The following is a 27,134-nucleotide window of genomic DNA, read 5'->3' as shown; positions in this document are numbered from 1 at the left end:
GTTCTTTTATGATACCTGAGTTTTGGCCTTGATTTGAATTCTTCTTATCATTTGTGCCTGCATGCAAAAGTTAGAGCATGTCAGAAAAGTAAGGTGTGCTCTCACTATCTGTCAGATGCAAGGCAAAAATAAAATCTCCAGCTTTATTCATTTAATAGTAAATTAGTAGAGATCTTATCATTTGTTAAAGATGTATATTACTAACCTCAGCTGAAAACTTGATGTGTGGTAGGAAATCAAGCTAATACTTGCTCCATCCATTTAAAAGGAGCAAGCACAGCAAGAGGCCAGGATAATGAGATGAGAATAAAGGGAGCAATGAATTTTACCATAGTTTTGAAAGCTCATTATTGAACAAGAGGTTTGTGAAGAGGCTTGGAAGAAAAGCCAGCTCTTGCTGTTGGAGTACAAATGGAGTTTGAACTTTCTTTTAAAAGATCTTGAATCTGTTACAAGTGTATTGAGCTACATGGTAGTGCTAAGTGTCTGAGTTTTGGTCTCTGAGCTCATGGAAAACTTAATTTCTGGGTGTATAAATTTAGTATTAAAAGGCCTGTTATTCACCTCTTGGTTTGTGTTTGAAAATAGGTCTGCGGGTCAAAAAACCAAACCACCCTCAAACGGCACTCTTTGGTTTTTTATTTCATTTGAGAAGAATTGCAACTTTTTTATTGTAAATAGTCTGAAGCAGGTCTGTAGCCATGGAGCATAAGCATTGTTCTTAATAGAAAATACTGACGAGCCCTATGACACTTTCCAGGTCCCAGTGAGTTCAGCAGCCATATGTGCAGCAGTTCTCTGGGCAGGACCTGCCCTGATTTTCACTTTAGCCAGAGATCCTGTTGCCATCCCTGCAGGGTGGATGTAGCCTGAGGTTGGTGAGGTGGCACCCAGCAGGGTGAAAGCTGTCTGTCTGATGTGAGCACAGTGTGTGGTTGATGGAGTAACCAGAACCTGCACTCCTGGCAGCCTCTTCCCACTGGAAGTAAACATTTACTGGTTGCTGGTCTGAATGCACTCCTTTGCCCAGCAATCTAGCAGGAGTGCTTGTCTGAACCTGTCTCAGCACTGTTATCTTCTGAGATCTTTAGGCAAGATGGTAGTGTCTTTCTAATATTTAAAACTCCTTTGTGTTTTGGGAGTATGTCCTGTGCCCTTCCTATGTGGCATATTTTGGGCCTCAATAGCTTGAACTGTGGAATCTGTTTCCTGTGGTCAGTATCCCATTCAGAGCATCTGCCTGTAGTAGTGTGCTCCAAGGAGATGTCTCTCTCCACTGGCTCAAAGCATCTTTCAGAGATCACTGAGCTGACAAGGCTTCACATGCAAACTCACATTTGCACCGTGGTTTAGAAATAAGATTGTCTTTCACACCTCCTTTTCTTCACAGCACTTTTTCCTTTTAGGAAGTGGGTTGTGCAAAGTCAAAATAAAAATCTCTGTGTGGGTACTGCTACCACTTAATTTCAGCTGATGTGGCAGAGTGGTTTCACTGTAGTGGTGCAGCTGTATGGGAGGAAGGACATGCTTATAGTTAGGTGCTTATTTTCTGGGGCAAAGCTGTTCTCAGTTTTTATTCTCAACTGGGCAGAAAAATTTCCTTTATGTCCAAGGATCCCAGTTCAGGCAGCATGGTTTATGTCTCAAATGCACATGGAAAAGGGTCAAGAGATTTCAGAAATAGTTGATACAGCTCTGTTGGAAGGGGTTTGACTTCATGTTGCTGGCACTGTAGTAGAGGGAAGAACTTTTGGACGGCTGGAGCTTACAGCACCAAGGGAATAATTTTTGAGTTTTATTGCTTTTGTGCGTGTTTTAATTGGATTGAACTGTGCCCCAAGGGGCCTGGAAAAACATTTTGGCAGATGTGCTAGCGCTTCCCCGACTGTGTGGACAGCCTGCTAACCCTGGAACAAGTAACCCCAGTAGCCCCATGAGCAAAAGAAAATTCACTGAAAAAGCACCATCAGTGTAATCATGGTGAGGTCAAGGGCCTCTGCTGGGAAAGCCTGGTATCTGTGAGTCACAGGGTGCATCAGCAGGGTCTGGTGCAGACCTGTCCTAACGGGAGAAGCCTCTGGTGATGAGAAGTGAATTTGTGTGGAGAACAGTGCTTGCTTGCTCTCTGTTGGCAGCCCTGCATATCTGGGTGCTTGAGTCACCTTACAGGAGCAGGAGCAGACAGAGGAAATCGAGATGAGCGCTGCTTCAGCTTCGTTATTGACTTAATAATCCCTGGGATGAGTTGTGTGCCTGGCATGTGCTCTCTTCAGCTTGTCCTCTCCAGAAGTGCATCCTGATAGTCCAGGTTATACCTTCCCCTCACCAACAGGCTTCCTCTGCCAGTACCTGGGCTGCAAGTACTGCTTCCCTGCCTGGGAACATGAAGCACTGTTTATGGACAGTCTCGTGGTAGGGTGGAGGTTCTTTCTTTTTGTGCAACATCTGATAAGGGGACCTATTTTGGTCTTGGTCAGATCAGTTAAATCAAACACTGTTAAAAATGATAATTGAAATCAGGTGCTCTAATTTAGATAGTGGTAGGAACCTGTATAGCTTGCTTTTAGGGATGTTAAATTTATTCCTAGCAGCTGCTGACTATTTGGTATTAAGATTTTGTGCTCAACTTCCAGTACCTGAGTTCTAGCCTTTTTGAAACATTTCCTTCTCTCAAAATTTCAGCTATAAAGAAACTTAATTTTGTGCTTTAGAAACTTGCACTTTGGAAACTTTTTTTCCCACATAGCATAGTAATATTTTTGCAGAGAAGCACAAGACTGTGTATTTTCTGTTGAATCTGCAAAGCATGCAAGGGCTTGTAAGGGTAGTATCAGCAAATTTGTTGGTTTGACTGAACTTTTTCAGGTAAGTGAAGCCCAGAATTTAGAACTTCCAATATAGCAGTAGTTCTATATTCTTTACAATACAGGGATCTCATAGAATAACTTAATTTTAAAATTTTAATTTAAGTTTAATTTTTAAACAATACTAGAAAAAAAATATGATTTTCTTTGACCTACTTGTCTTGAACTAAATGAAGTTGAGTGATTACTCACTGGCACCTCTGGGGATGTAACTTATTGTTGGAGGTCTTTGCAGGCTTTGCCTTGTTAGCTGTATCTTGTTTGTCAGAGTGTATGCAAACAAAAAAGTGGATGAATATACTGGTATAAAGATTTCTACTTGAAGTAGTACTAGTGGAATGCACTTTTTCCCTTCCTCACCTCTGTGTTCTAGCTGTGGCAAGCATAAATTTACTCAAGTTACTCAAAGGCCCAAGTCTGGCCTTCAATCCAGAGTACTTTACTTCTGTCTTTTTTAGAGTCCACGTGGTGGTGCAGTGGGAGCCAGTCTTGCCCTGCTGTGTCCACAGATGCACTTTGCTCATGAAACATCTTTCTTTATTGCTGAGGCTGTGTTTCCATGATTGCCTTGACATTAAGTAGAGCTACAACCACACTTGCACTTGGGTATTAGGTAGTACCCCTGCCCTCCTTTATGGAACTGCCCAGATCTGTCTGTCCTATGTTCTTTACTTTCCACACCACTGAGAGTGGATTTGCCTGCATGATGTAAAATGTGATGGTACATGATTGGAGCCATGAGCTTCATGGCTCTTGGATGAGGACAATTGAAGTTGGGTATCACACACAACATCGCTAAACTCAGGCTTTAAAAATCAGATGGGCAAGAATTTGGAGCCATTAATCTTGCACAAGAAGCACCTGTAGAGACATTTCCTCTACTAGCTTAAGTTAATATTGTAAATAGCAAAAATCAATATCCAAATGGGTGGTAGTGAATGCAAGATACTTTGGGGGGAAGGAAAGAGATTTGCAGTATTTCAGGTCTCAGACTTTGCTAAATAGAAACTGAATTTAGGTATTTCTTGGTTTTCCTAAGTTACACAGCTACTCACATCAAAAGATCATAATTGTCACTTTAGCTTGATAATCTTTGGCTGTAGGATTGAAACATGCTCTTGTTTCTAGAAACTTCTGATTTAATCTGCCAGACTGAAGTTGTTTGCAAAAATATCATGTCATTGGCAGAGCAGGAGAGAGCTCATGTGTAGAACTAAGTTACTGGATTTAACCAGAGAGCATGAGCCTAGGACTCAGTTCTGAAGCATACACAGGTAAGATGGAACAGGCAAGAAAAATAATAAAACAATAGAATCATTTTGGTTAGAAAAGATCACAAAGATCATTGAGTGCAACTGTTAACCTAGTACTGCCAGTGCTTAAATCATGTTAGGTCATACTCTCAAGGAGAAGTGGCATTAGCTCAGGCTCTGGGTAAATGAATTAAATGCATTCTTTGACTTCTAATCTGTTGCTATTTGTTCTGTAGGAGGATTTTTCAGTGTTACAGTTTGTATGCTGTACTGTAGTAGATTCAGGCAAGTATACCTATCAGCCTGTAAGCTACACAGATAAAAACACTCGGCCCAACTCTGCATTTTTTCCCTTCTACATCCCTTGCAGCAGAACTTGCCATCCTTCTTATTAGAAGGAGAAGAAAATGAGAAAAATTAAAGTCCTTGCTCATCTTTCATTCCACCAGAAATCATAATGAATAAGATAAGGAACTTTGCAGACTATTGGAAATTGATGGTGAATAATCCTAACATTTAGAGGCATAGGGACTGGGATGTAAAAATCCTCAGTGTCTGTCAGTGCATTAGGACTCACACCTGCCTGGGCTTATCTGCCATCAGGTCAGCTCTGTCCTGGGTGGACATGCAGCTTCATTCCCTGTTCTCCAAGCCTGTTTCACGTTCAGGCCTATGCACTGAAAGTGTCATTTACAAAAGAAATGACTGGTTGGTGTCCTAACAGGGAGATTGCACCCTCAATATAGATTGTGTATCTATAAGCTGAACCTGTCTTGGGAGGTGAGAGGAGTTGCATCTTTAGGGGAAGAGAACATTGAAAAGGCAGCCTTTTGTTGCTAGCAGGGATCTCTAAAGCTGAATTCTAAGATATGTATTTATCAGGAAACACAGTAAAATAAACTTGTTTGGATACTGAGAGTAGCCTGGGAGGGTAAGCAGAGGGCAACACCATTCACTAGGATATGAGATTGCCATGTCCATGTATCTCTCACAATCTTTTCTCCAATGCAAATGAATGAAGCAGAAAAGGTGGTCCAATTTTAATCTGTCTGTTCAAATCAGTTTTTAGTAACATGTTAAGGTAATCTCACAGTATTTCATGTTGGACTTCTGGCTAGCCCTTATTTTAAAGGATATAAGCTGGAACTTTTACTGCTTCATGTGCTTGAGGTTTGTCAAAGTAAATTCAAAAACAAACAGCAGTATCTTTTCAAAGACAGAAAAGTACTGGTATATTTTTCTTTGCAGCAACAGTTTGGGTTTTTCTTTCCAGAGATATAAACATTATGGTTATGTGTAAAACTACCAAGTAATTCTCTGAATATAAGACATCTTTGTTGTCTGTCTCCATAATTCTGACAAAACTACTGTAGTAGTACTGTCCTTATTTGGGGTGGAAAAAATAGTGCTGTGAATTACACTTTGCTGGTATCATGGGAACCAGTGGTAATTGGGCTTCTCCAGCATACACATATCTGGTATGTGATTCAACTGTGGCTTTCAAATGTAAGCACAGGCAACCTGTGAAAAGTAAAATCGCACACACACCTTTAAATAAGGAGAGCCACCTTCATGTATATAATTCAGTTTGTCCTTTTTCTTCTTGCAGGGCGGGAGTTTTATAGTTCAAATGCAAACCAGCCAGTTTACATGCAGATTTTATGGGAGTAACATATAGAACAGTCTCTCAAACTTGTACAGCCAAGAGCAACTTCTTTCCTTTATCTGTATATAGTGCACTTTCTCACACATAAAGCAAGATCTGTGCCATGCAATAAGACTTATGACATGGCTTTGAAAAGTATTGCATTTCTCAACCACTCCATCTGCCTGTATCTCTAGTTTCATGCCCTGCAATGAACAGTTAGTGTTCCTGTCTCCTCACCAAGTTCTAGCAGTGAACTTGTCTTTTTCTTCAGGGAAGCCTACCACAGGAATATGACCAAGATAACCTATATTCAAACCTGCTATATTTTTTTTTTAATAAAGATTTTTTACTTAACATTCACAAGCTTTTCCCAAGTGCAATAAAAGGAGATTCTTACCTGCACAATAACAGAAAATGAACAGTATCATATGCAATATTATCTCTAAGGATGTAAGAAAGGGGAACTTGTAGAGACTCTTAGGACAGAAAGGAGAAAAGGTCTTTTAAACTGTTCTGTGAATTCTTGGGCCCCTGGGCCTGGTATATTTGTTCGGGCTCCTTGTAATATTACCAAGCAAAAGAATGTAATATTGTTTTTCCCCAAACTAGACAGACATATTAAAATTTAGAAGTATTTTCATATTTGTACTTAAACTCCAAGAGGTCTTTGTACCAGACACTGTAAAACTTTATAGCAAAGAGGTAGGGTTTTTTCCTAAAAAAGTTTCAGTCAAAGAAAGAGTCCACTCTTGCATTCCTAACAATGAATGCTTTATTTGAGTAATAATAAAATAAATTTACTAGTATGCATTTGAGAGAGCCTAGGTAATTGGTACCTGACTGTAATCAGTCTGAGTAATGCTCCTGCAGCAGCCCAGGAGCGCAGTGTACAACTTCAGTGCAAGTTAGAAGGTGACTGTGCTGCTTGTAAATAAGCAATTTCTCTTTTTCACTTTTTTTTTTGAAGATTTTGGACTAGAGGATCAATATGCATTTATACTCTCTCACTTATTTCTGCAACTTTTCAAAGCAAGGTACAATAGGGTTTATTTTTTTAATTTTTAATGAATGTGATGCCTTTTTTTTTTGCCTTTTTTTTTTTTTTTTTTTTTTTTTTTACTCCCCTGCTTCCATCTCTCTGCGCTGTGGTTTCATGATTGAACCATTGTGCAATATTTAGCTGGTTTTGTTGATCTTAAATCAAACTGAATTTCAGATTCCTGAAATTGCAGGAACCTCCAGCTCCAGGTGCACAGGGTCTGAGTGATCTGGGTTGACAGGGGCCAGTTGGGCTCTCGGGGTGTGGATCTGGGTTTCACGTTTGTAATGGAAAAGGCTTAACCGCCTTGGCTGCTATCTAAAGATATGTGCAGCTTGGTTTCATGCTTGTCCAAACCTGTTTTGTTCTTCCTGGCAGCAGACTCTCCTTTTGCTGCAGCTAACAGTGCTGGGAAGGGCGGGGGGATGGAGAGCCAGTCCCCATTACGGGGTTTGGGAAGTTTCAGATTTCCTTGCTGAACACTGTTGGGGCTCTCTAGCGCAGTTCAGCCTCAAATGATGGTGGGCATCTTGTTGTGAGGATGACATGCAAACATGAGGGCCCTGAGAGTCTTGAAGCTTTATGCTTTGCTGTGTGGCACAGCTAGCAAAGGGCCTGGGTAACTTTTTAGGAGGAATTCCTGGTTGAAGAGAGCGAAGCAAAGCCCTGCTGTGACATTCTGGCTGAGCAGTAGCAATGCTCACTGACCCACAGTGCTTCTCCAGGAGCTGTCAGTGGTCATCTGCTGGAGACTGCTGCTGTTGTCTAAGCATGCTGGCCCTGGAGAAAAGTAAGATTCCAAGGGCAGAATATACTTCATAGAACTGTAAAATAAGGTGGTTTTGTGCTTTTTTCAAGATTATGTTTATGTTAATTTTTAATGCTGAAATCTCCTTGATTAGTTAATATATTAAGAAAGGCCTGAGTTTTTTGCTTTCTGTATATAAATTCAGAATTCTTCCTCCCCTTTCTCCTACCTTTCACCTGTCAGTTACTATTCTTGCCAAGTTGCCTGGGCAGCAGTAGGAGCAGAGGGACCCCCTGCCCTCTGCAGTGACCCATGGCTGTCTGCTGGTAGGGAGGCAAGGTCCCTTGCTCCTTCCCTCTGCAGACACAGAATCTTTTGTCATGGTCCTGCTAGCAAGGCATGTGAGAGCAGTGCCTCTCAGGAGGGATTACTGCATATAATTAATGCAGTCTTGGGCAGCCAACCTTGCAGTAATCAGACACTGGCAGGTTGCTAGCCACAGAAACAGCACTGTGGACCAGGCTGTTGAGGTTCAGTGTCTGAGCCTCTGAGAAGAGAGGTTCACTGGGGTGCAGAGCTGAGGCTGATCTTCTCTTTATCTCTGGCTAAGCCAGTAAATCGATGCCTAATGCATGCGGCTTTCTGCCATGGCCTCTTACCCCTTTTGGCACTGCCACAGGCTATGGGCAGCTTCACTGTGGGGCCCAGGGAGATCAGCAGGAATGCTGAGTGAATGATCAATGCCTTCCTCCTTAGTTCTAGGCTGGTTCTGGTCATGGACTGTCATGTGCCTCTGGACCACATGTGCTGGGATCCTGGTCAACACACGTGGTAGGAGGAAGCTGTACTCATGCTATGTGAAGCCAGCTGAGATTCAATTCCAGCCTAGACTGAGATAGGGTTAAAGCCTCTACCACCAAGACAGTGCTGCCCCTGGCAGTGGTTATGAATGGCAGTGGCTAATTCTGAGTGTGAATAAACCACATGCACTTATTTTTTTTATTTGACGCTGATTCCATGCTAGCAAAAAATAATTTGTTGATATTTATGGTGCCTTCTCAGGCAGGGGAAACTATGCTGTTGTGGGAGCCAGTGCTAACTTAGATAGATTAAAAGGCAGCTTTAGACACCTGCTGAGCACTGGTCTGTCACTGCCTACAGTGTAATTACAATTACCTCTGCATGTCAGAACCAGGCACATAAGTAAGAAGAGGTCACCTCCTCCTGCAGTTATTTAAGGGCACCTTCTGTCAGAACTGGAAAAAATCCCAGTTGCTGTTCAGCTGAATTAATGGCTGTAGTGACAGAGGGAGTGGCCTTGCTGTTTCTCCTCAGACATCATTTTCCTGAAAGCCTGATGATTGTTACAGATCAGCACCCATGGTAAAAGTCAACTTTGAGATGGCATAGCCTCATTGACTAGGCTGCTGTAGAAACTGTACTATATGCTTAGGTTTGGGGAAAATGCCCAATGTTTCATGTTCACCTGCCTATAATTCTGCTTTGAGCATTCTCCATTGTGTGTTATAGCTCATCATGTCCATATTTGTTTTTGTGGTTCTTAGGAGCATACTATATTCAGGGCTCCAGTTCCTCCCTTTTCCACCTCTTTCCCTGTCTCTCCTCCCCACAGTGTCAGTCACCATTGTACACCTGCAAGTTTTGGGGGAAGGGAAGTTGAGTTGATGGTTACCTCGTTTAAAGGACTGATTTGAGCTGTAGATAAAATATGCCCTTGGCTGTCTTCCTAGCAGTATAGCTGTGTCAAAACTTCTCACCGTGGGCAACCTGCAGGAACAGCAGGGAGTAAATGCTGGCTTAGTGAAAAACCCCCTTATCCTTTAAAGATGAGAAAAGAGCAAGTGAGGGGATGATGTTCATGCCAGGGTTGTACCCAGTTCCTGTTTTTGGGCTTGTGCAGTAGTAGGTAGTGCCAGGGGTATGGGTGGGAGTGCAGTGTGTGCTAAAGGGGAGAGGTCGCTTTGTCTTTACAAGGCAATTGGGGATACTGCAGAAATGCCATTTTGTAATATTTAGAAAAAAAAATTAAAAGTTAACTTTGAAAAGAAATATCAAAGGGCTTTTGCTGTCTTCTAAAACATATAATTCATGCTTCAATTTGGACTTAGGCTTTCACAGCCTAAGTGGAAATTTCAGTGGCAATTCCATGATGTGTGTATGTGTGTATGAGAGTGTTTAGGTTAGATTTCAGAGGTAGAATCTTCACTCAGAGGGTGGTTGGGCACTAGAACAAGCTTCCCAGGGAAATGGGCATGGCACCAAGCCTGAGAGAGTTCAAGGAGCATCTGGACAGTGCTCTTAGTCACATGGTTTAGTTTTAGGTAGTTCTGCAGGGAGCAGGGAGCTGGACTCCATGATCCTTAAGGGTCCCTCTCAACTGAGATAGTCTATGATCCGTGATCTCTGCAAACTCATACAGGGCTTTGTAGTGACTCTCATTTAGATTTTTTATTCTTGTAATATAAAGGAAAAAAACCCCTAAAACTATTTTATTTTGGACAAGCAAATATGAGAGTAGACCCTTATCTAAATTTCACTGGGGTGGGTTCAAAAGAACTTGAAAATGAATCCGTGAGAGATAAATTCAAGCTCCACCAGTTCATTCTCATGTCCATCTCTTGCCTATTCTGCTTCTCTGGGAATATGTCAATATGTCAAGATCTAAGAAGTGTTTCTTTAAATTAAGTCCAGGTCCTATAGGAGCAGGCATACTGCTGTTGTGAACAAAAGATTGTTTGATTAAAAAGCTGAATACAATCAAATATTGTTACTGTGAGGCATACAGTACTTACATGGCAAAATTCAAGCCAAGATTTGGAGAAATTAACAAAAAAAAATAACTGAGGGAAACATAAATTGAGAAGTTTATAGTTAGAAGTTGTCAGAAGATGTAAAATCTGAGGTTGTGTGTTTATGGACTTTCTCTGTAAGTATGCAAGTTGTCATGTCTTTAATTCACAAACAGCTTTATAAATAGTCAGTGCAGTGGGTGTTCTTGCCCTCAGCACTGTATTCATGACTAATGCCTGCCAGTATCCTATTCTTGCTCTATATTATTATATTGCCCCAATGTACTTAGGGCGTCTCACATAACATTTACACTCCTGTTTCAAGTAGAGCATTAATTTGTTGTCTGACAAGCCTTTTGTGTTTCCTGTGACATTTAGGTCCTCCCTTGGGTGTGGGCAGAACAGACAGGGAACCAGTTGACTGACAGCTGGACTGAGATGCACCTCTGCCAGTGTTTCAGGGACTGGATGCTTTGAATTCAAAATGAAGTGCATGTGTGGGTTGAAAGGCAAGTTCTTGCCTTGACAGCTGGGACAGGGTGGTTCCAGAGGGACAGATCTCCCTGTGGGAAGGTGATGGGCAGGAGAGCCCACAGGAGGGAAACTGGGACCATAATGGCAAGGGGCCATGGTGTGGGGGAAGGAGGAAAAATGACTGGAAATATGGGAGGTTTTGCAAGAGGTGGAGGTGGAGTTGGTGTTGGAAAGCCCTGGAGGAGAAGCATGCTTTGCTGTGTTGCCAGTGGTGTAAGACCTGCAGGAGAAGAAGGTGTGAGTGAGTTGGGTCTGGGAGGTTACTGCTCGAGCTTCTGTGGGTGGTGTCTTTCAGGATGGAGGTGTGTTGAGAGTTGAGAGACCTTGCAGACCTCCCTGGCTGGTGCATTGCTGTGGGAGTGCACTGGATCATGCTGCCAGCAGCCAAGTGCAGTCGGTGCTGGCTCTTCTCCAGCCTGGCTCCTGGCCACGTTGGTTGTCTCCCAGCTGTTGTGAGGGTGGCCCTGGCACTGGAGCCTGCTGGGTGCTCCTGCAGGTCTGCCAGCTCCTGACACCCAGCCAGGTGAGCCAGCCATGAGCTGGAGCAAGACCTTCGGTGTCTGGCTGCATCTGAGGGGTTGGTTGCTGCCTGGCAGGAGGGGTGAAGGAAACCTAAGCCCCAGATTGTCTCAGTACAAGGAAATCTGCTGTGAAGACCATCCATTTCCATGCAAAAACCTTTCTTTAGGTTTTCTTTTAATTCCCTCCCAGCCCTCTGCAGCAGCAGCAGCCTTGCAGGGGAAGGAGCACCCCAGCCCAGGGGACCAGCTTGCTCTGGGTTAGTGCAAGAACCTTGCATCCATTACAGCTGGTGTTGTGGTAGAGCCTCTTTGGTTTTGGCAATAATACAGTGGTGATAAGTGCCAGAAACTTGCCTGATGGAAAACTGTGCCTGGCAGCAGCTCCTCAGGTAGCTTCTGGTCCCTCTGTGCATGAGTTCATTCAAGTGGGACAATTCCTACAGAGTTTGGGCACCATTGGCACCCACAGCCCTTGGGGGCTACGATGGCAGCCCAGGCAGGATCAGTTCATGTGAAGTGTTGGGTTGAGAGGAATGTAGAGGGATGAGGCCAAAAGGCTCACAGTGGCATTGCTCAGGTTTTATTTGGAATCCCGGAGGGCAGCACTGGAGTATCACCTTCTCTGGTGAGCCTTCATTTGGGACAAGGCTTGCTCTAGAGCAATGTTCCTTTAGAGCTCCAGCTCCCATGGAAACATTGCTTCTGATTCCACTGCTGTGGAGCTGCACACAGGCTGCTCCTATTCTAGTCTTGGAGACAGTCCAGTCAGCTATCTGCAGGGCTTTTTCCTTTTTTATTTTGTTCTTAGAAAAAAGACCTATTGAGATTAATTGCTTTGTGTCTCAAAAAAGCTGGTATAATTTGTAGGCTGCTTATTGACCATAGTTGTTCCACTTCTTGATAGTGGGGCATATTACTCAAATTCAACTTTGTTCATTCAATTGCAAATAGCCATTGTTGTTTATTTCTATGAATCACAGAATAAATACAAATTTGAAAAAGTTTCACTTGCACAGTAACTAATGTTGAGAGGAAAGCTAATGCTTTCAGTGCCTGGCATTGCCCACAGACGTGCTTTTTCATTGTGTGGAAAATGATGGATGGAGGGTGAGAGTTTTTAGGGTTCTGGTCTTCCTCCTGCGGGGACCATCAGTTTTCAGCCCTTGTCCTTTGGGATAGTTAAGGTGATGTGTACTGAAAGCAAAAGGAGTGATTGCCATTACAGCTGTTTGTTGGCTGCTCCTTGCAGTAACACTGATTTGGGAGTGCCTTTGGTGGGGTGTCCCATGGAGATTGGAGATGGAGATTGGACCATGGGGAACAAGGGCCCAGACCTTCTGTTCTCTTCCACAAGGAGGGGTTTGCTCTCTGTCTCATCTTGCAGTGACGTGCGGGTCAGAGCCTTCTCCTGGGTTTCTGTGTGGCCAGAGCTTGCTGCTGACTGGCTGCCTGTCAGGGAGCTGGAGTGCATCTCCTCTGTATCCCTTGGACTGCTTCACCTTGTCCAGCATTGTGGGATAGCTTGGGCAGCTGCAATTCTCACTTCTTTGTTCACAAACAGCAAGGAGCACTTTTGCATGGTGAAGAAGGTGCTGGTGACATGTGAGGGATGTTGCACATTTTCTTAGTACTGCAGTCACAGTATTTAAAAGTGGGCTTCTTAAACTATGGGCTTTGTGGTGCCTGCAGGTGCTGTAAGTTGTACAAGGTCACTTGGAAAGAAAGTTAAAGATGCACCTTTTTGTTTTTTCCTTGTAAGAATTATATGCACTGCCTAGAGGCTTAGCGTACAATAGTGTAATCTAGGCAAAAGGGATGTGTTTAGTTCAAATTAAATTTCTTAATTGTCTGTGTAGGGAAGCCCAATTGAAGGGTCATAAGTGATGAACCTGTAATTAGAAGCTTGTTCTTACTTGATGGCAGAGCTTGTCTATGAATGGAAATGGTTCAGAGAGTAAACTAAACTTGAAATACCTCTCGTGGAATAGGCGTTAAGTAGGAAGTGTTGATCAGACAAGATTGTTGATAGTGGTCAGCATGTAGAGGAACAACAAAGAGGCACAATTCAGTGGGTTGCTGAGCTCTGCTGTGGCACTGACCAGGGCTGCCATCCTGGCAGTGTGCTTCCCCTCACTGTGGAGGCTGGGAGCAGAAAGGGATATTCTGTGTGGGTGTGAGAACCTGAAAGTTGTAGAAGGAAAGCCATTTGGGGAGGTGCTGCAAGTCCTCACTGGTGCTGTCCCTGCTGGAGGCTGGGAGAGGGAGAGGAAGGCTCCAGGGCAGGCTCCCAGCATCCCAGCACTTGTACCTGGGAGCAGCTACTGACACAGGTGTCCCAGGCCCCAACCAGTGTGAGAAGGGAGAACTAGGAGGAAGGATTTGGAAGAGGGTTGACTGACAGGACAAAGAACAAAGACTGAAAATGGGCAGGAACCAAAGTGAGCAGAGGGTGAGGATAAAATGTAGGATTACCACAACTTGCAGGCTGTGTTTTACTCAACTGATTGGGTGGGTACAATGGTGTGCAAAGTGGTCATGTAGACATTTTCCATCAGCGATCAAGGTTAACATCTAGTGGTTAAGGGAAGCCAGGGATTGCAATGGTTCCCAGCACAAAAGAAGGGAAATTTTACAAAACAGGTGGGAAATAGGCTGATTCTCAGTTGATGTGTGTATGGGACAGCTACTTGAAGAAAAGTCACAGATAGCAGATTAGTAATAATTTTTTCCTGACATCAATAAATGTTTTAACTAAAATTGTTTCATTTTCCTCCATAGTTTCATAGGTGAGAAACTTCATTGTGGAGCTTTCTGGTTACTTTGATAGAGATTCAATTGCCTTACATCAAAGCAAACCTTGGCCCTGGTACATCTTGTTGTCTGAAAAACTATTTTGGAGCAACACAATGGGTGTCTAAGGTCAAATGATACAGAAAAATAGTAAATTACTGGACAAAACATTACTTGTGTTGCATTCTTGTCATGATTAGCTGTAGAATTTTACAATGTCAATAGTTCAATAGTTCTTGTGCTTTACATTTGATCTTAAATTACTTTAGATTTATAAGAGAGCATCCTTGTCCTGTATTTTAAGTATCTAATTAGACAGTAAATCTCTCCAGGAGAAAAGGGTAAAATACTACATTTATGTTTTTGTTTTTAATCTCTGGATCCTTGGGCTTGTCATGATTTATTTTTCTCCCTGGAATGCTGCATTCCACAGCTTGTAATGGCCTCCTTTTTCTGCTTGGACTCATCTATAAAGACATTTTATAAGATTTATTGCATTCTTTTAACTTCTAAATACGAGGGAAGCACAAATGATGAACCTCAGTTCAGACCAACAGCAGAGAATGAAGAAAGAATTAATATTTTTAAGTGGATGTTTCTCTGTACAGTCCTGTGTGTTTTGCAGGGCTATGCTCATCTCTGCTGTGGGGTCAGTGGCAACAGGCAAAAAGATGCCTCAGAAAACAGAGGGCACTGATGTTGTGAACATATGAGCCAAGTCCTCTGGAGCTGCTCTTGAGTCATGGGTTTTCATGGACATCACAGTAGCCATTGGGATTAGCCCTGTGGAGAGTTCACATAGGGCAGTCCATGGGACAGCAACAGGAAGGCTGGGGGCTTTAACTTTTGGGTCAATTCATTTTGCTTTCTGGTGCTTGTGGACTGCCCAGATGCTGTAGCAGCTGATTTTCTAGTATCACTAGAATTACTGAAAAAATTGTGGTTGTTTGCTTGTATATTTTTACTTTGTATATCTGTCTCTCAGATGACTTCTGTACAGTAGCTCTTTGTTTTCACTTTTCCTGTCCTACTGAATTTTATAATTACCATATACATTATCCTTCTGGTTATATGGATTTGAGCAACATAATTCAAATTGAGTGTGTGACAAAACATTAATATTTCTGGTTTGTGTTTGGATATGAGGATTATATTCTGTAAGGCCCTGCAGTTATAGAGTGCACCTGGGGTTGATAAAAACACTCTTGTGCAGGAAAGAGCAGCCAAGGGATGTTGGTTGCTCCATGTGTGTTGCCCCTACTGATAAACCCTCTCAGCTTATTGGAATTATTGGAACAAGGCTGACAACAGGGACATGTTGGGCTGGATAACCATGCCCAAGCAGGCAGTACTTGGCATCAGGCAGGCAGTACCACATTCAGCTCGTGTTATTAATGGTAGAGCTGTGGCAGGTGACCAGCTGACAGAGTTGCTGCCCACGTGGTGGGTCACTGAAGGGCTTGTTTTAAAATCTTGCAATATGTGAACTCTTCAGTAGGTGACCTTGCACGTTTTCAGAGAGCAGTTTCAGTATGATCTAGCTTGTGTCAGGGCTTCCAAGGTGCATATGAGCCTGCTTCTGCCTTTAAATAAAAATCTCACAGGAATCTCACTAAAATAGTGAAGGCTGTAATTCAAATACCAATTTGTTGATCACAATCTTTTAGAGTACTTTCTGCATTCCTCCCATCCAGTATGGGTCATCAGCACCAGAACAAAACCTCACCTGCTTATGAAAAACACCCTGAGAGATTCAGTTGTGTATGGGCTCCACGCAGGCTGGAAATCCCGAGTGTGACTTGTAGCTTTTGCAAGAAGTGGGGATTGTGGGGGTTTTTTTTATGTACATAAGCACTTAGTTCAGCATTCTCTTAAACTCACCTGACTCAGCTGTTGGGAAATCTCTTGATGCCATTTAATGATCTGAATCAAGCAGGGATTTTTAAAATTTGACATTGGGTCACAAAATGGTACCAAAAGAGAGAAAGCATGTGTACTCCTGATGTTGAGAGCCTACTTTGAGGTACTTTGCTTGTGCTAATAAATTGTATTACAAATCACATCCTTTGTTAAAACATAATTTCCATTGCATCTTGAGTTTAGGGGTAGTTTTTCAATGAAGAAAATTAATTTTATATTGTTTTGTGGTATTTCCCTTAAATGAAAAGCTTGAAAAGCAACTCTTTTTTTTTTTTTTTTCCTACTTGCCAGATTAATTGTGCATGATAAGCATTGGTTCCCTGCCCTTTAGGCCACTTCTTCATTTTAATCCCTTTCTGGCATGTTCATCACAGCACTAATAAGCTGTGGTAGGGAGAGCAGGGGTCTCCTTTCTCAGTGAACTGCACTTGACTGTTGTTAGGCTGAATTTGCTGGTTTGTTTTATATTTCTTAAGCTTGTTCTTTTTGTTGTTCTTTGCATTGGTCCATCCTATCTCAATCTCTAATTTTCACATCCAGAATAACATTGAGAGTTCCTATTTTGCATGCTGTCTCTTTAAGTTTAATTTAGAGTTTTCCATGTATTCAGCATGTTTGTTATCTCGAAACGTTTATATCTAGAAAGGAAAGAAGTTTTTGCTGAATTCTCATTTAGGCTTGTCTTAAATCTTATTCTAGTTTCCTGCATATTTCACTTGACCTACCAGAAATACTGGGAGGGTCCTTGAGGATGGATGTTCCTGCACTCTGCCAACAGGTTCCTCTTGAAGTTCAGGAGCCAACTTGGTCGTCTTCCTGTTCTTTGTGCTGACCCTGCAGAGTGGCTCTGGGTTCCTATTTCCTGAGGATTTCAAATGCTGTAATAATTCATAACGTGGTCTTCTAGTTAGTAATGATAAAGTTCAAGGCAGTTTTTCCACATCCTTATCCTAATAAAGGCGTGATTCAAGATGAAATAAAACAAAGCAGGCTTTTCAGAGCTTGGGCAGCAGGGCTGCAAAAAGCCCATTTTAAGGAGATGCAGTCTGTACATGTGATCCTGCAGCCCTTTCTCATGACATCAGTCTTGTTAGATGATTTTGATCAAGTGTTACAGTGGGTTTAAGAAATCTGAGGCATGGTTCTGGCAAAAAATTAAAAATAAAGGAAAAGTAGCTACCCAGTTTTCAAGAAGAGCTCCTCCGCCTTTCTTATTTGGGTGGCAGTTGTTATTAGAAGTTGATGTGTTTTCTAGCCAAGTGATGCACAGTCCTCTCTCTGAATCAGCTCACAGAACAATTTCCCCACCCAAACAAGAAGGCAGTGTGTGGCAGAGATGGAAGTACTAGAACAACTAAACTGAAGAAGAGAAAATAATGAGTCTGAGTGGGAAGGATGAATCTTCAGAGACCATCTTCTGTAATGCTGGCACACGCAACTCATTTGTCATGTTGTTTTCTTGGTGTTTGTCTGTGAATTCTTTACATTAATAAATGTGCTGAGTGATGTGCAGGGTGCTCTTCCTACCCTACTAACCTGTGCATACCTCATCAAAGGATGGGCATCACAAATATGGAGGTTATCCTCCTAGAAGAGATGTTTTGCTTCCTTTTCATGTTCACGAGATGCACTCACAGGATATGTGTCATATATAAACCCTTTTGGTTTCCTAATTCTCTCTGAGTCTGTTTTTCGGTATCCAGGATAGTACATAGCCTCTGTTAAGTTGCTTACTTTTCTAGGATTTGCTCTCCTTATATCCCTTTTATTTCCAAATCCTTCAGCTTGTGGTATTTTTGTTCTACAGTATGACCTTTGAGTTTTCCTTTGTGGTTCTTCTGACTAGGAACAGCAGTTTATAACTTTTGAGATATAATTATCTCTAATTCCATTTACACTTTGTGTGGTTAGTCCTGGGACTGCTAATGCAGTTTTCAGCCCCAAAAGTTTTGCTATCAGTTGATGTTCTTCACATTTGTTCTGTCTATTAGATGTTCTGTCTGCATCACATGCTCCTACAAGTGGCTGCTTTCTCCATCTTGGCAGGGTCCCTCTGCCCTGTACAAATCCTTGTACTGTCATCTTTGTGGCTTTTCACTGTGAAGTAAGGCTCTGATCTCTCCATGTCAGTCTTTTCCCCACAGCCAAGGATTATACCTGCTCTGAATTTACTGGGGCTCTCTGACAGTTTGCTCACATACCCTGTTGATGTCTGTGATGCCTCCCAGCTCCTGTCAGAAATTTCTTTCCCAGATCTCCTTTCATCCCCAGCCTTTCTTTCAGTGTGCTTTGTGCTGGTACAAGTGATATCTGTAACAGTGTGATGGCCTGTGCCAACATTTGTTATGTTTAGGATACTATTTTAACGAAGATATGTCTTCAGGCTGTACTCCTCTGTCAGCTGTGAGGATATCCAAGTACAGAGCTTCAGTGTTTGGTCTGATCTGCCTTCAGCCTCTTGCTTCTTCAGCCTCTCTCTCACTTGTCTCAGCAGGACAGACAGCATCACTGTTTGTCTGGATGGCCCCCTGCAATGTCACTGTTCAGTCTTCCATTGCCAGGAACATACACCAGGTTTTATGGTGAAAAACCTCAAAGGGATTTCCTCCTCCTTGCAGAGGTGGCCCCTTGGGCACAGCGTGACCCCCAGCCCGCAGCAGCATTCCCGCAGTGCTCGCTGGTGCTTGGCTGACAGCTATGGCTCTGCTTCTGTTGGCTCCATAAATATTACTTTAAAGGATTTCAGAAGGGTTTGGGGTTTTTTCTGATGTTCCACATTAGTATTTCCACAAAGCATTTGCATTAATTCCATGCTTTGACTTTTTAACACTGAAATTGCACCATTAGCAGGGACAAGTATTGCCTGAGGAGCATTGGCTTTGCCAATGTGGGCATATGCCTGTAAGGATGAGGTGCCGAAGTGCCAAAGTGTAAATTTGCAGGAAGTGGGTTGCTGAATTCAGAATCAATTGTTTTGTAGTCTTTATTGATGTTATTAGTATTCATAAAAGTTTAACTATTGGGGAAGTGTACATCTTCTTTCATATTTGTAATAGTTTTACAGAAGATATATAGAAGTGTTTTCCAACCGAGTATTTAAATTCTTTTTTAGAGCTTTTACTGTTTGTTAAGAACTGGCTTTAGAAACTAGTCCCAAAAGTAAATTAAGAAATTTGTTTGATTATTAATTTCTAAATATCTACTGCTCACAGAACTTAGAATGCAACTCACATTAGGAGTAATGACTGTTTCCTGAATGGAGAGTTGAATGGAAACATTTAAGTGGATTTCAGATCAAACATATGAACACTTGCAGCCTATTAGAGCATTAATTTTAATTTGCTGTTTTGCACAGTCAAACATTTCCTCCCAGAGCAATTTGAGTGTAAGTGGGTTTTACTGTAAGAGGTGGTTTATTGTTTGGTTGGTTTCATATTTTTGGGAATGGTTATTGCTTGGTATTTTTCTCTTGATAAAGTCTAGCAGTAATCCAGTGTGAAACAAGACTGAATTTTCCCTTACACAGGAAAAGCCCTTACAGTCCTCAGTGCACTGTCAGTATGTTCTAGTTTCTAGTGACCCATGTACGTATTTGGGGCTTCAATCAGTGTCAAAGAAGCTTTAGAGGAAGGTATCCCTGCCAGGCTATTATATTTTGGAAGTCTGCACACTGATAAGCTGGATCAGGGATATGAATGGGTATGAAAGCTCCATTCTCAGACAGGAGTTTTTGAATGTATGCTGTGATTAATACTGTTTTTGTTTCCCCTCTTCAGATGTTCACTTATAAACAGAGCACGATCACACACCAAAAAGTAACACCTATGCATCAAACCAGCACAGAGAGCGTGGAAGACATGGCAGCACTTGTAGATCTCCATGAAGGCTCCATTATGCACAACTTATTCCAGCGCTATCAGCAAGATAAAATCTATGTAAGTTTTTTTCTAAAATTAAGAAAAATATCCAGAGGGAATGTTTTTGAATGTGTAAGTGCTGTGTGTGTTTTGCTGTTCTGTGCTATCTCCTCTCCTAATGCTTTCCAGTTCCTTATGCATCCACATAGAGCTGAAGCATGCCTCACATAGTGACATCTCACCCACAGTGATAGAAGGAGAAGGTAGCTCAGGCTGGACACACAGTCCCTTGGAAATCTTGGAAAACTGGCATCCTATGTACACTTCTGCACTTCTAGTGACAGGGTTGTGAAAAGGACTCGTTTTCCTCTTCTCCTTTAGACTCTCTGCCTCAACAACATGTGCTGTGTATGTGACCAGAAGGGATGTGGTGAACTTAGTCTGTCACTGCCATTTGAGATCCTGTTAGGCCAAGATCCAATTCTGATCAGCTTCCCCTCTTCTACTGTAGTAGAAAGGTTATTATGAAAGAAAGATACAATTGTCAAGCTAAGCATTTGTGCTGTTAAATAAAGGTAGTTGGAGTTTGGGGTCTATGAGAACAGACAGCTCTTTATCAGTTTCCAAAACTAGGAATTAATCCACACAGAATTCCTTTTCTTAACTCTGTAATGAAGATTAGATTTACCTGCTCCTTCAATATTTTCATTAATCTTGAACTAACTAGATACAAATCTTTCCTGAGTCTGGAACTGCACTAAATATGAGAAAGATACAAGGAATATTAGCAGCTGCTACAGGTTGCAAAATTGCACTTTTCAGTGGTTCAGTGGTTTGGGTTTTTTAACTAATAATTCAGAACACAATTTTTGCTTCATCACATGTCTGGGCCCTTGATTTGATGCTTTATTTCAAGCCTCAGCTACTGAGTTTGGCTTCATTTTTTTTAAATATTAACATATCTAAGTGAAAAAATAAACTTTCCCTGTATTTAAGATTTGATAAAAACCAAAAAAGGGCACAATGAAATAATATTCCTTTGCACATTACCCTAAAAGTGGCTAGCATGGGGAATCCTCCATATATAATATATATATATTATATATATAATATATATATATAATATATATCCATATATCCTCCAAATACTGAGGCAATTCTCTTTACATAAGTGTTTATGTATATTTTTTTCTCAAGACAAATGAACTGTTTTACCTTTAAGAAAAATCAGTAAATAAAAAATGAATAGCATAAATGAACAATCCTGCATGTGTGATGAAAAAACATGTACTTGATAAAAGTTTTGTTTTCCATCAGTATTGTTAGATTAGCATATGGTACTCAGTGTGAGTCAAAATTATAAAAAATTGTTTCATGGTGTGCACTCACATAGAGGACACGCCCCCTTTTAAAAAACCATGAGGGTATGAGTGTGATGTTTTTTGGTTTTTTTTTTGATGAGGCATAGAAGAGCTTTGTTCTGAAGAGACATGTCCTAGCTTCTTTCTTAGCTTGTCAAGGCAAGTTTAGGGTGTTCTGATCCTTGGTGCACTTAGTGCAGTGTACTTTTCTAGACAAACAGGTTTGTGTGCTGTTAATGATGACAGATCTGCAGCTGCTATTGACTATGCATTGTCCCTTCAGTTTTGCCAATTTAACTGCTTACTCTTTTGAATCCCCCTGAAAAATTGTTGAAGAGGTGGTTGGAAAGAAACCCTGTATTTTGAAATGTATATGAAAGCCTCTCTGTTGGCCTATATGTATAACCAGGACCTGACTGTAGAAGCATCTTCTTTTCTCCAGCCTCATTGGTACACCTACTGCAGCAATAGGAGCATTTTAGCTGGAAAAGGCTTCAGGAACAAAAATATCCCAAAAAGCTGATTGAATGTCTTGAGTAATTTCGTGAAAGTTCATAAATATAGGAGCATGTATTTTAGGAGGGGATGTTTTGTCATTGCAAAAGTAGGTGTGTCATTTTAAGCCAAAATTTCTTCACTGTATTGAGCAATTAAATTATACTTTAATGTTAAAAAAAAAAAAAAAGACTGAAGGTGCATTAAGCTTAACTTTGTGGAAGGTTACTTTGCAGTTGATCATTCAAACTTGCTCGATCATTCTGCTTTGGGACCAAACTAGTTCTAGTACAGGACAGTAAAAGCCATTGGAATTTATGCCAGGATCAATCAAAACTTTCCAGATTACACATTTGCCTTCTCCATTGACCAGGAATTGCTTCATCATTGTAGTTCACACATTGTCTCATTTCTGCCTCATCACCCTGTGCATTAGGGATAAATTGGGAAGGCATGTACCACTCCACTGTGGCTTAGGGGCTGATGATCCCATTGAAAGACTTCCTGCCCTCCCCTGATAAAAAACACCAAATAATTGCTGTGGTCTGGCTTTTAGCTTACAGATCCCTTTTTACTTTAGTTCTGTGCACCTCCTTGTCCACATCCTGAGTAGGGGGAAGAGATAGGCAAAGGTGTATGCTCTCAATTTTTGAGTTCTATGCTTGTAGTATTACAAATATATTACTGTGGTTCTTGAGCACGGCAGCTTTTTGTTAGTTCTCTCGGTGGCATTGAGACCAGGAAGCACCTTTTTACCTTAACAAAGAATACACTTAGTTGGGATTTAAGTTTTGGGGCTTCCTTGTTCACATACACATAAAAATCAAATCAAGTGCAGTATACTTAATTGTAGTGTAAAGTGTATATAATTCAAAAGTATGGAAGAAACAATTAAAGGGAATTTTAAACGGTTACTTTAACCAGAAAGACAATTATTTATGCAAATCTTCTGCTGTTAATTTTTGTGTTTTTCTGTATTTGAAGAGCTGTTTCTCCAGCAATGAGCATTTAAATAAATATCTTCAGATGTTTGAGCTCAGTTTAATCTTCTGTTATTTATTAACATTTTTGTCTCACATACTCATACCCGTGTTCCTAAACTTTTCACTACTTCCTAATTCATACTACAAAGTTATTTTCTATGGATGCCAAGTTTTGTCAAACATGTCAGAGACTTTATTTGCAGCTGCCAACAACTGCAGTTATAAAGGGTCAGCAGAGGATTTTCTATATTTCCTGATACCTCCTGGGGAGGGAAGAATATTGACTTTGATTATGTTCATACTGTGAATGATGACTCAGATTATGTTCATACTGTGAATGGTGCCTGGCTCTGAGCATAATGAATTGAGGCTCTCAGCTGAATCTGGGCTGTTTGCAAGAAGGTGAATGACAAGATGTTGTTCCTGTCTATGTGCAACCGTTTTTTTGTATCAGTGGCAAGTCTGTTAACATCTTGTGATATGTTTTTTGTGAATTTCCATGAAGGAGTGTGTGCTTTCCCTTTTTGGCCTGTGAGAAGCATAGGTTATACAAGTCTTTTCTTGATTCTTCCAGGCAGGCTGGTACTGTCTGGTATTTTTTTCAGGCTTTGTGATAATACTCCATTTATCTGAAAGTTTGGTTCTGTGTATCACCAAGTTTGTTGTCCAGGAAAGGACAAAATTTAGGGTGGAAGTGATCATAGGGTGCATGGGCTTTCATTACCACTTCATCTCCCATTTTGTTCTTCTTGGGAACAACAGTGGGTGATCCAGCTGTGGACACCAGCATACAAGGTTTAATGCTCATCTTTGAATGCTCAGATTAGCTGGCATGCTAGACTGGTATGTGGCAAAATGTGGAAAGACAAACACTAGTGCTAAAAAAGGAAGGTGCCCACATTTGAAAGCAGAGCCTTTTGCAAAGGCACTTGGGGGATTTGGTCACCTCTGGAGCAAGGCCATCACAGGGCACATGATGTGGAGAGGGCAAGGGCTGTGGCAGCCACTCTTGCTGATCTTCAAAGGCAAATTGTTCCCAAGCTGTTGATTCTGGTTTACTTTTAGTTAAGTACACACTGCAGAGCAGACTTGGAGAGAATGCCATAAACCACATGGCGTGGATTGTGCTGTGAGTTGCACAAATTACAGTGTTTGGGCTGGTTCTGGGGTGAGTTGCAGTTGTCTTGTCTCTGCCAGTGGTTGGTTATTGATGCAGGTGAGCAAATTTTGGAAGAGCAGAGCAGAGGATGAGAGAGCAGCTTTTGCTGAGGTGAGAGGCAGGTTGGAAATGACTGCAGTATATATTGTGCAGGTCACTGCAGAGCAGAGGCTTTCAGTGTCATATCCACCCTCATTTGCTTGTTTGAGCAAATAAACAAGTTTCGAACCACTTTTCATTAGCTTTTTCCTTTTGAATTAAATGTTAGGTAGGCACATTCCCCTTTGAAGTGATGATGATGGTTTGACACGTGCCTGTACTGTTTAGGTGGGGGATGTGCCCCATGCCCAGAGCAGCATTCTGCTTGGGCTGCACTGTGTCAGTCCCTTGATCACCCTCCCCTGATTGGGGAGAGTGACCTCCAGGTTGTCCAGCAGTTGGGTGTGGTGTCCAGGAAGGGTGAGGGACAACACAACCTATTTTTGTTCACTCTCAAATTAGGACTGCAGTTCTCCCTCTGGTAATTATAACCATCTGTTATGTTTGCTTGCATATGTATGAAAAGTTCTGTACCAGCCACGTCGACATGTAGTGCTGTACCAGCCACATCCACATCAGAGGGAGGATGATGGTAATTAGGAGTTCAGTTTTCATGCCTAGCTTCCCTTCTCTCTTCAGCTGAAGCAACAAACATTGAATAACTTGGATGAAAAAGCAACATCTATCCAATTTTTCAAAAAGGTGTTAAACTGGAAAAGTTGTCTCTTCCCTGACAAGGTTGATGCAGAGCTCCTCTCCACTTCATTGTACTGAATGCTCAGTTCTATCCATTCTCAAAAGGTATTTTCAGTTATTTATGCATTGATTTTTAAATCTATTAGTGTTTATTTACTTAAGCAGCATGTTCAGTAGTAGTTTGTTAAGCTTGCAGTAATTAGATAATTTATCTCCCTCGAAGTCATGAGGGCTCCTAGAGGCAACTAGTTGATGTTTGTGCAGTATTAATCAATAAGTACCCCAGGGTTTTTTTCAAATTCTGTTTGCAGACCCAGACACTTTAGTATCTAGGTCAGTTGCTCTCTGTGACTTGTTTTTCTGGGTTTTTGCATGTTTGATTTTTTTCCAAGTACAGTAAAACTCCTTTTGGATCCAGTGCAGTTGCTCTGTACCGTGTTATGATGATCAGCAGGAAGTGGATATTGCTGCATGTTACAGTGACAAAATAGTGGGGCACACTGAAGTCATGATTGATGCAATACAGACAGACATAATTCATACACTTTGATAGCACTCCTGCTCAGATGTCCTCTAACATGGGCACAAGTTGTAGGTGAAGACAGAGAGGAACAAAGAAAGATCAGTAGAAGCAAATGGAATCATAGAATCACTGAGCTAGTAAAGGACCTCCAGTGTCTTCAAGGCCAACCTTGAATTTGGCTGAATGCCACCATAAATACCACTAAACCATATTCTTAAAGTGTTTACTAATAAAGACAAAACCTGGTTTCTTAAATGGAAAAAGTTGGGCATGCTCCATGCAGAAACTGAACCTAAAAAAAACTCCTACAATGCCCTGGGCAGCTCAACAGCCTTGGTCTTTGGCCTGTCATGTGCTTTGTTATAAATAATTGTGGGCCATGGATTTAAAAATACCCTGACAATGGTACACAGAAACTGTCATTAATTAGTACCATAAAACACGTATATAAATATAGTACATGCACCTAGAACAATTACACCAGCCCCTACAACTGCATTTATCCTGGTATGGTCTGCAATCCACCTGTGGTTGCATGGTTCCTCTCCAGAGGCATCCAGTGCTGTAGAGCAGTCTCAGGTAACTGGTTTGCAGGATCTGGTCTGTGGTCACTGAGGAAACTGCTGTTTATTTAAATAAAGAAATCTTAAAAGTGTGCTGTTGAACACACCTTCCTGTGCTACTGAGAAGATGGGGAAAATTCTTGCCACCAGCTCTTTCCATGGAAGTGTGGGGAGCAGAGAATGCTCTTGCTAAGAATGCATGACAAATGTCTATACATAGCTGCTTACCTCCATAATTAGAATGTTATGCTTGCACACATCAGATAATGTTTTCGAAATGTGGTTCAAAGTGAGTTCCTGTCTCCAAGCATTAATTACAGCTTCCATTTCACATCTGTTACTAGAGAGCAGCAGACAAAGATCTATAAAAACACAGCAGGCTTTTAATTGGAAATCTAGTGAAATTTATTACTGGTAATTGTTATTTCTAAAGGCTGGTCAGTTATATAGATCAACAATTGTCTACCACAGGCAAATTATTGTTATTTTTTATTTGGTTTTTTAAAATATGTGTTAATGGAGAAACATAGCTGTAATGATATGAGAAGTAAACAAATGCCATCAGTTGGTTAACCAACCTTGCTTCTGGCTTCCTCCATTCTGCATGACTTGTGGAACTGCTAATAGTTATAATAACAACAACAATAAGGAGTGTTTGTCTGGGCTTTGTCCTCACAATGTCCTTAACTGAAAGTACTGGGGATTTTAAAGGTGCATATTTTCAGATCTCAGGAAGTATTTCATCCTGAGCTGTTGTGATCAATATGGTACCATTAAAGAAATGAAAGGTGTGTGTCACTGAGTACACTGCCATGTACGTCACAGCTACACAAACACTTTGCAGTGTGTGCAGTGGCTACATGTGTGCTACACCTACACCAACACTTTATATTTATATTTATATTTATATTTATATTTATATTTATATTTATATTTATATTTATATTTATATTTATATTTATATTTATATTTATATTTATATTTATATTTATATTTATATTTATATTTATATTTATATTTATATTTATTTATACATTTTGGTTTGCAGTATATTAGGTGTTGTTGGTAACCTGCTGGGTGTACATACTGCTAGCATCAGTGGGCTACTTTAGTGAAATGAAGAGGGCAAAGTTTTATTAAAACATGAAAACTTGCTCTTTCTATTCTGTTCTGTACCAGGTTTTTTTTTCTCAGTTGGTTAGTTGGTTGGTTGAGGAATAAATAATAGATGGACTGGCAACAGGGTCAATTTCTGTTGACTTCCATGAGTTTTCTATTTGTGATACAAAAGCTGTAAGCTATATTTGATGGTAACTTCATGTAGAAAACTG

The 27,134-nt window shown here is 41.2% G+C and overlaps 1 protein-coding gene across 1 annotated transcript in view; it reads left to right on the top strand.

Moving 5' to 3' along the window:
* The window catches only part of MYO10 (myosin X), a 161,165-nt gene that overhangs the window by 51,502 nt on the left and 82,529 nt on the right, over positions 1-27,134 (top strand). The window contains exon 3 of the mRNA XM_056484179.1: positions 19,904-20,062. Coding sequence (XP_056340154.1) covers positions 19,904-20,062 — 159 coding nt within the window. The remainder of the gene's footprint in view (positions 1-19,903; positions 20,063-27,134) is intronic.

This window comes from Oenanthe melanoleuca, chromosome 2, assembly GCF_029582105.1.
Source record: "Oenanthe melanoleuca isolate GR-GAL-2019-014 chromosome 2, OMel1.0, whole genome shotgun sequence".
In the NCBI taxonomy this organism is placed as follows: domain Eukaryota; kingdom Metazoa; phylum Chordata; class Aves; order Passeriformes; family Muscicapidae; genus Oenanthe; species Oenanthe melanoleuca.
The sequence above is the reverse complement of the archived record's forward strand: the minus strand, read 5'-3'. Positions and strand labels throughout refer to the sequence as shown.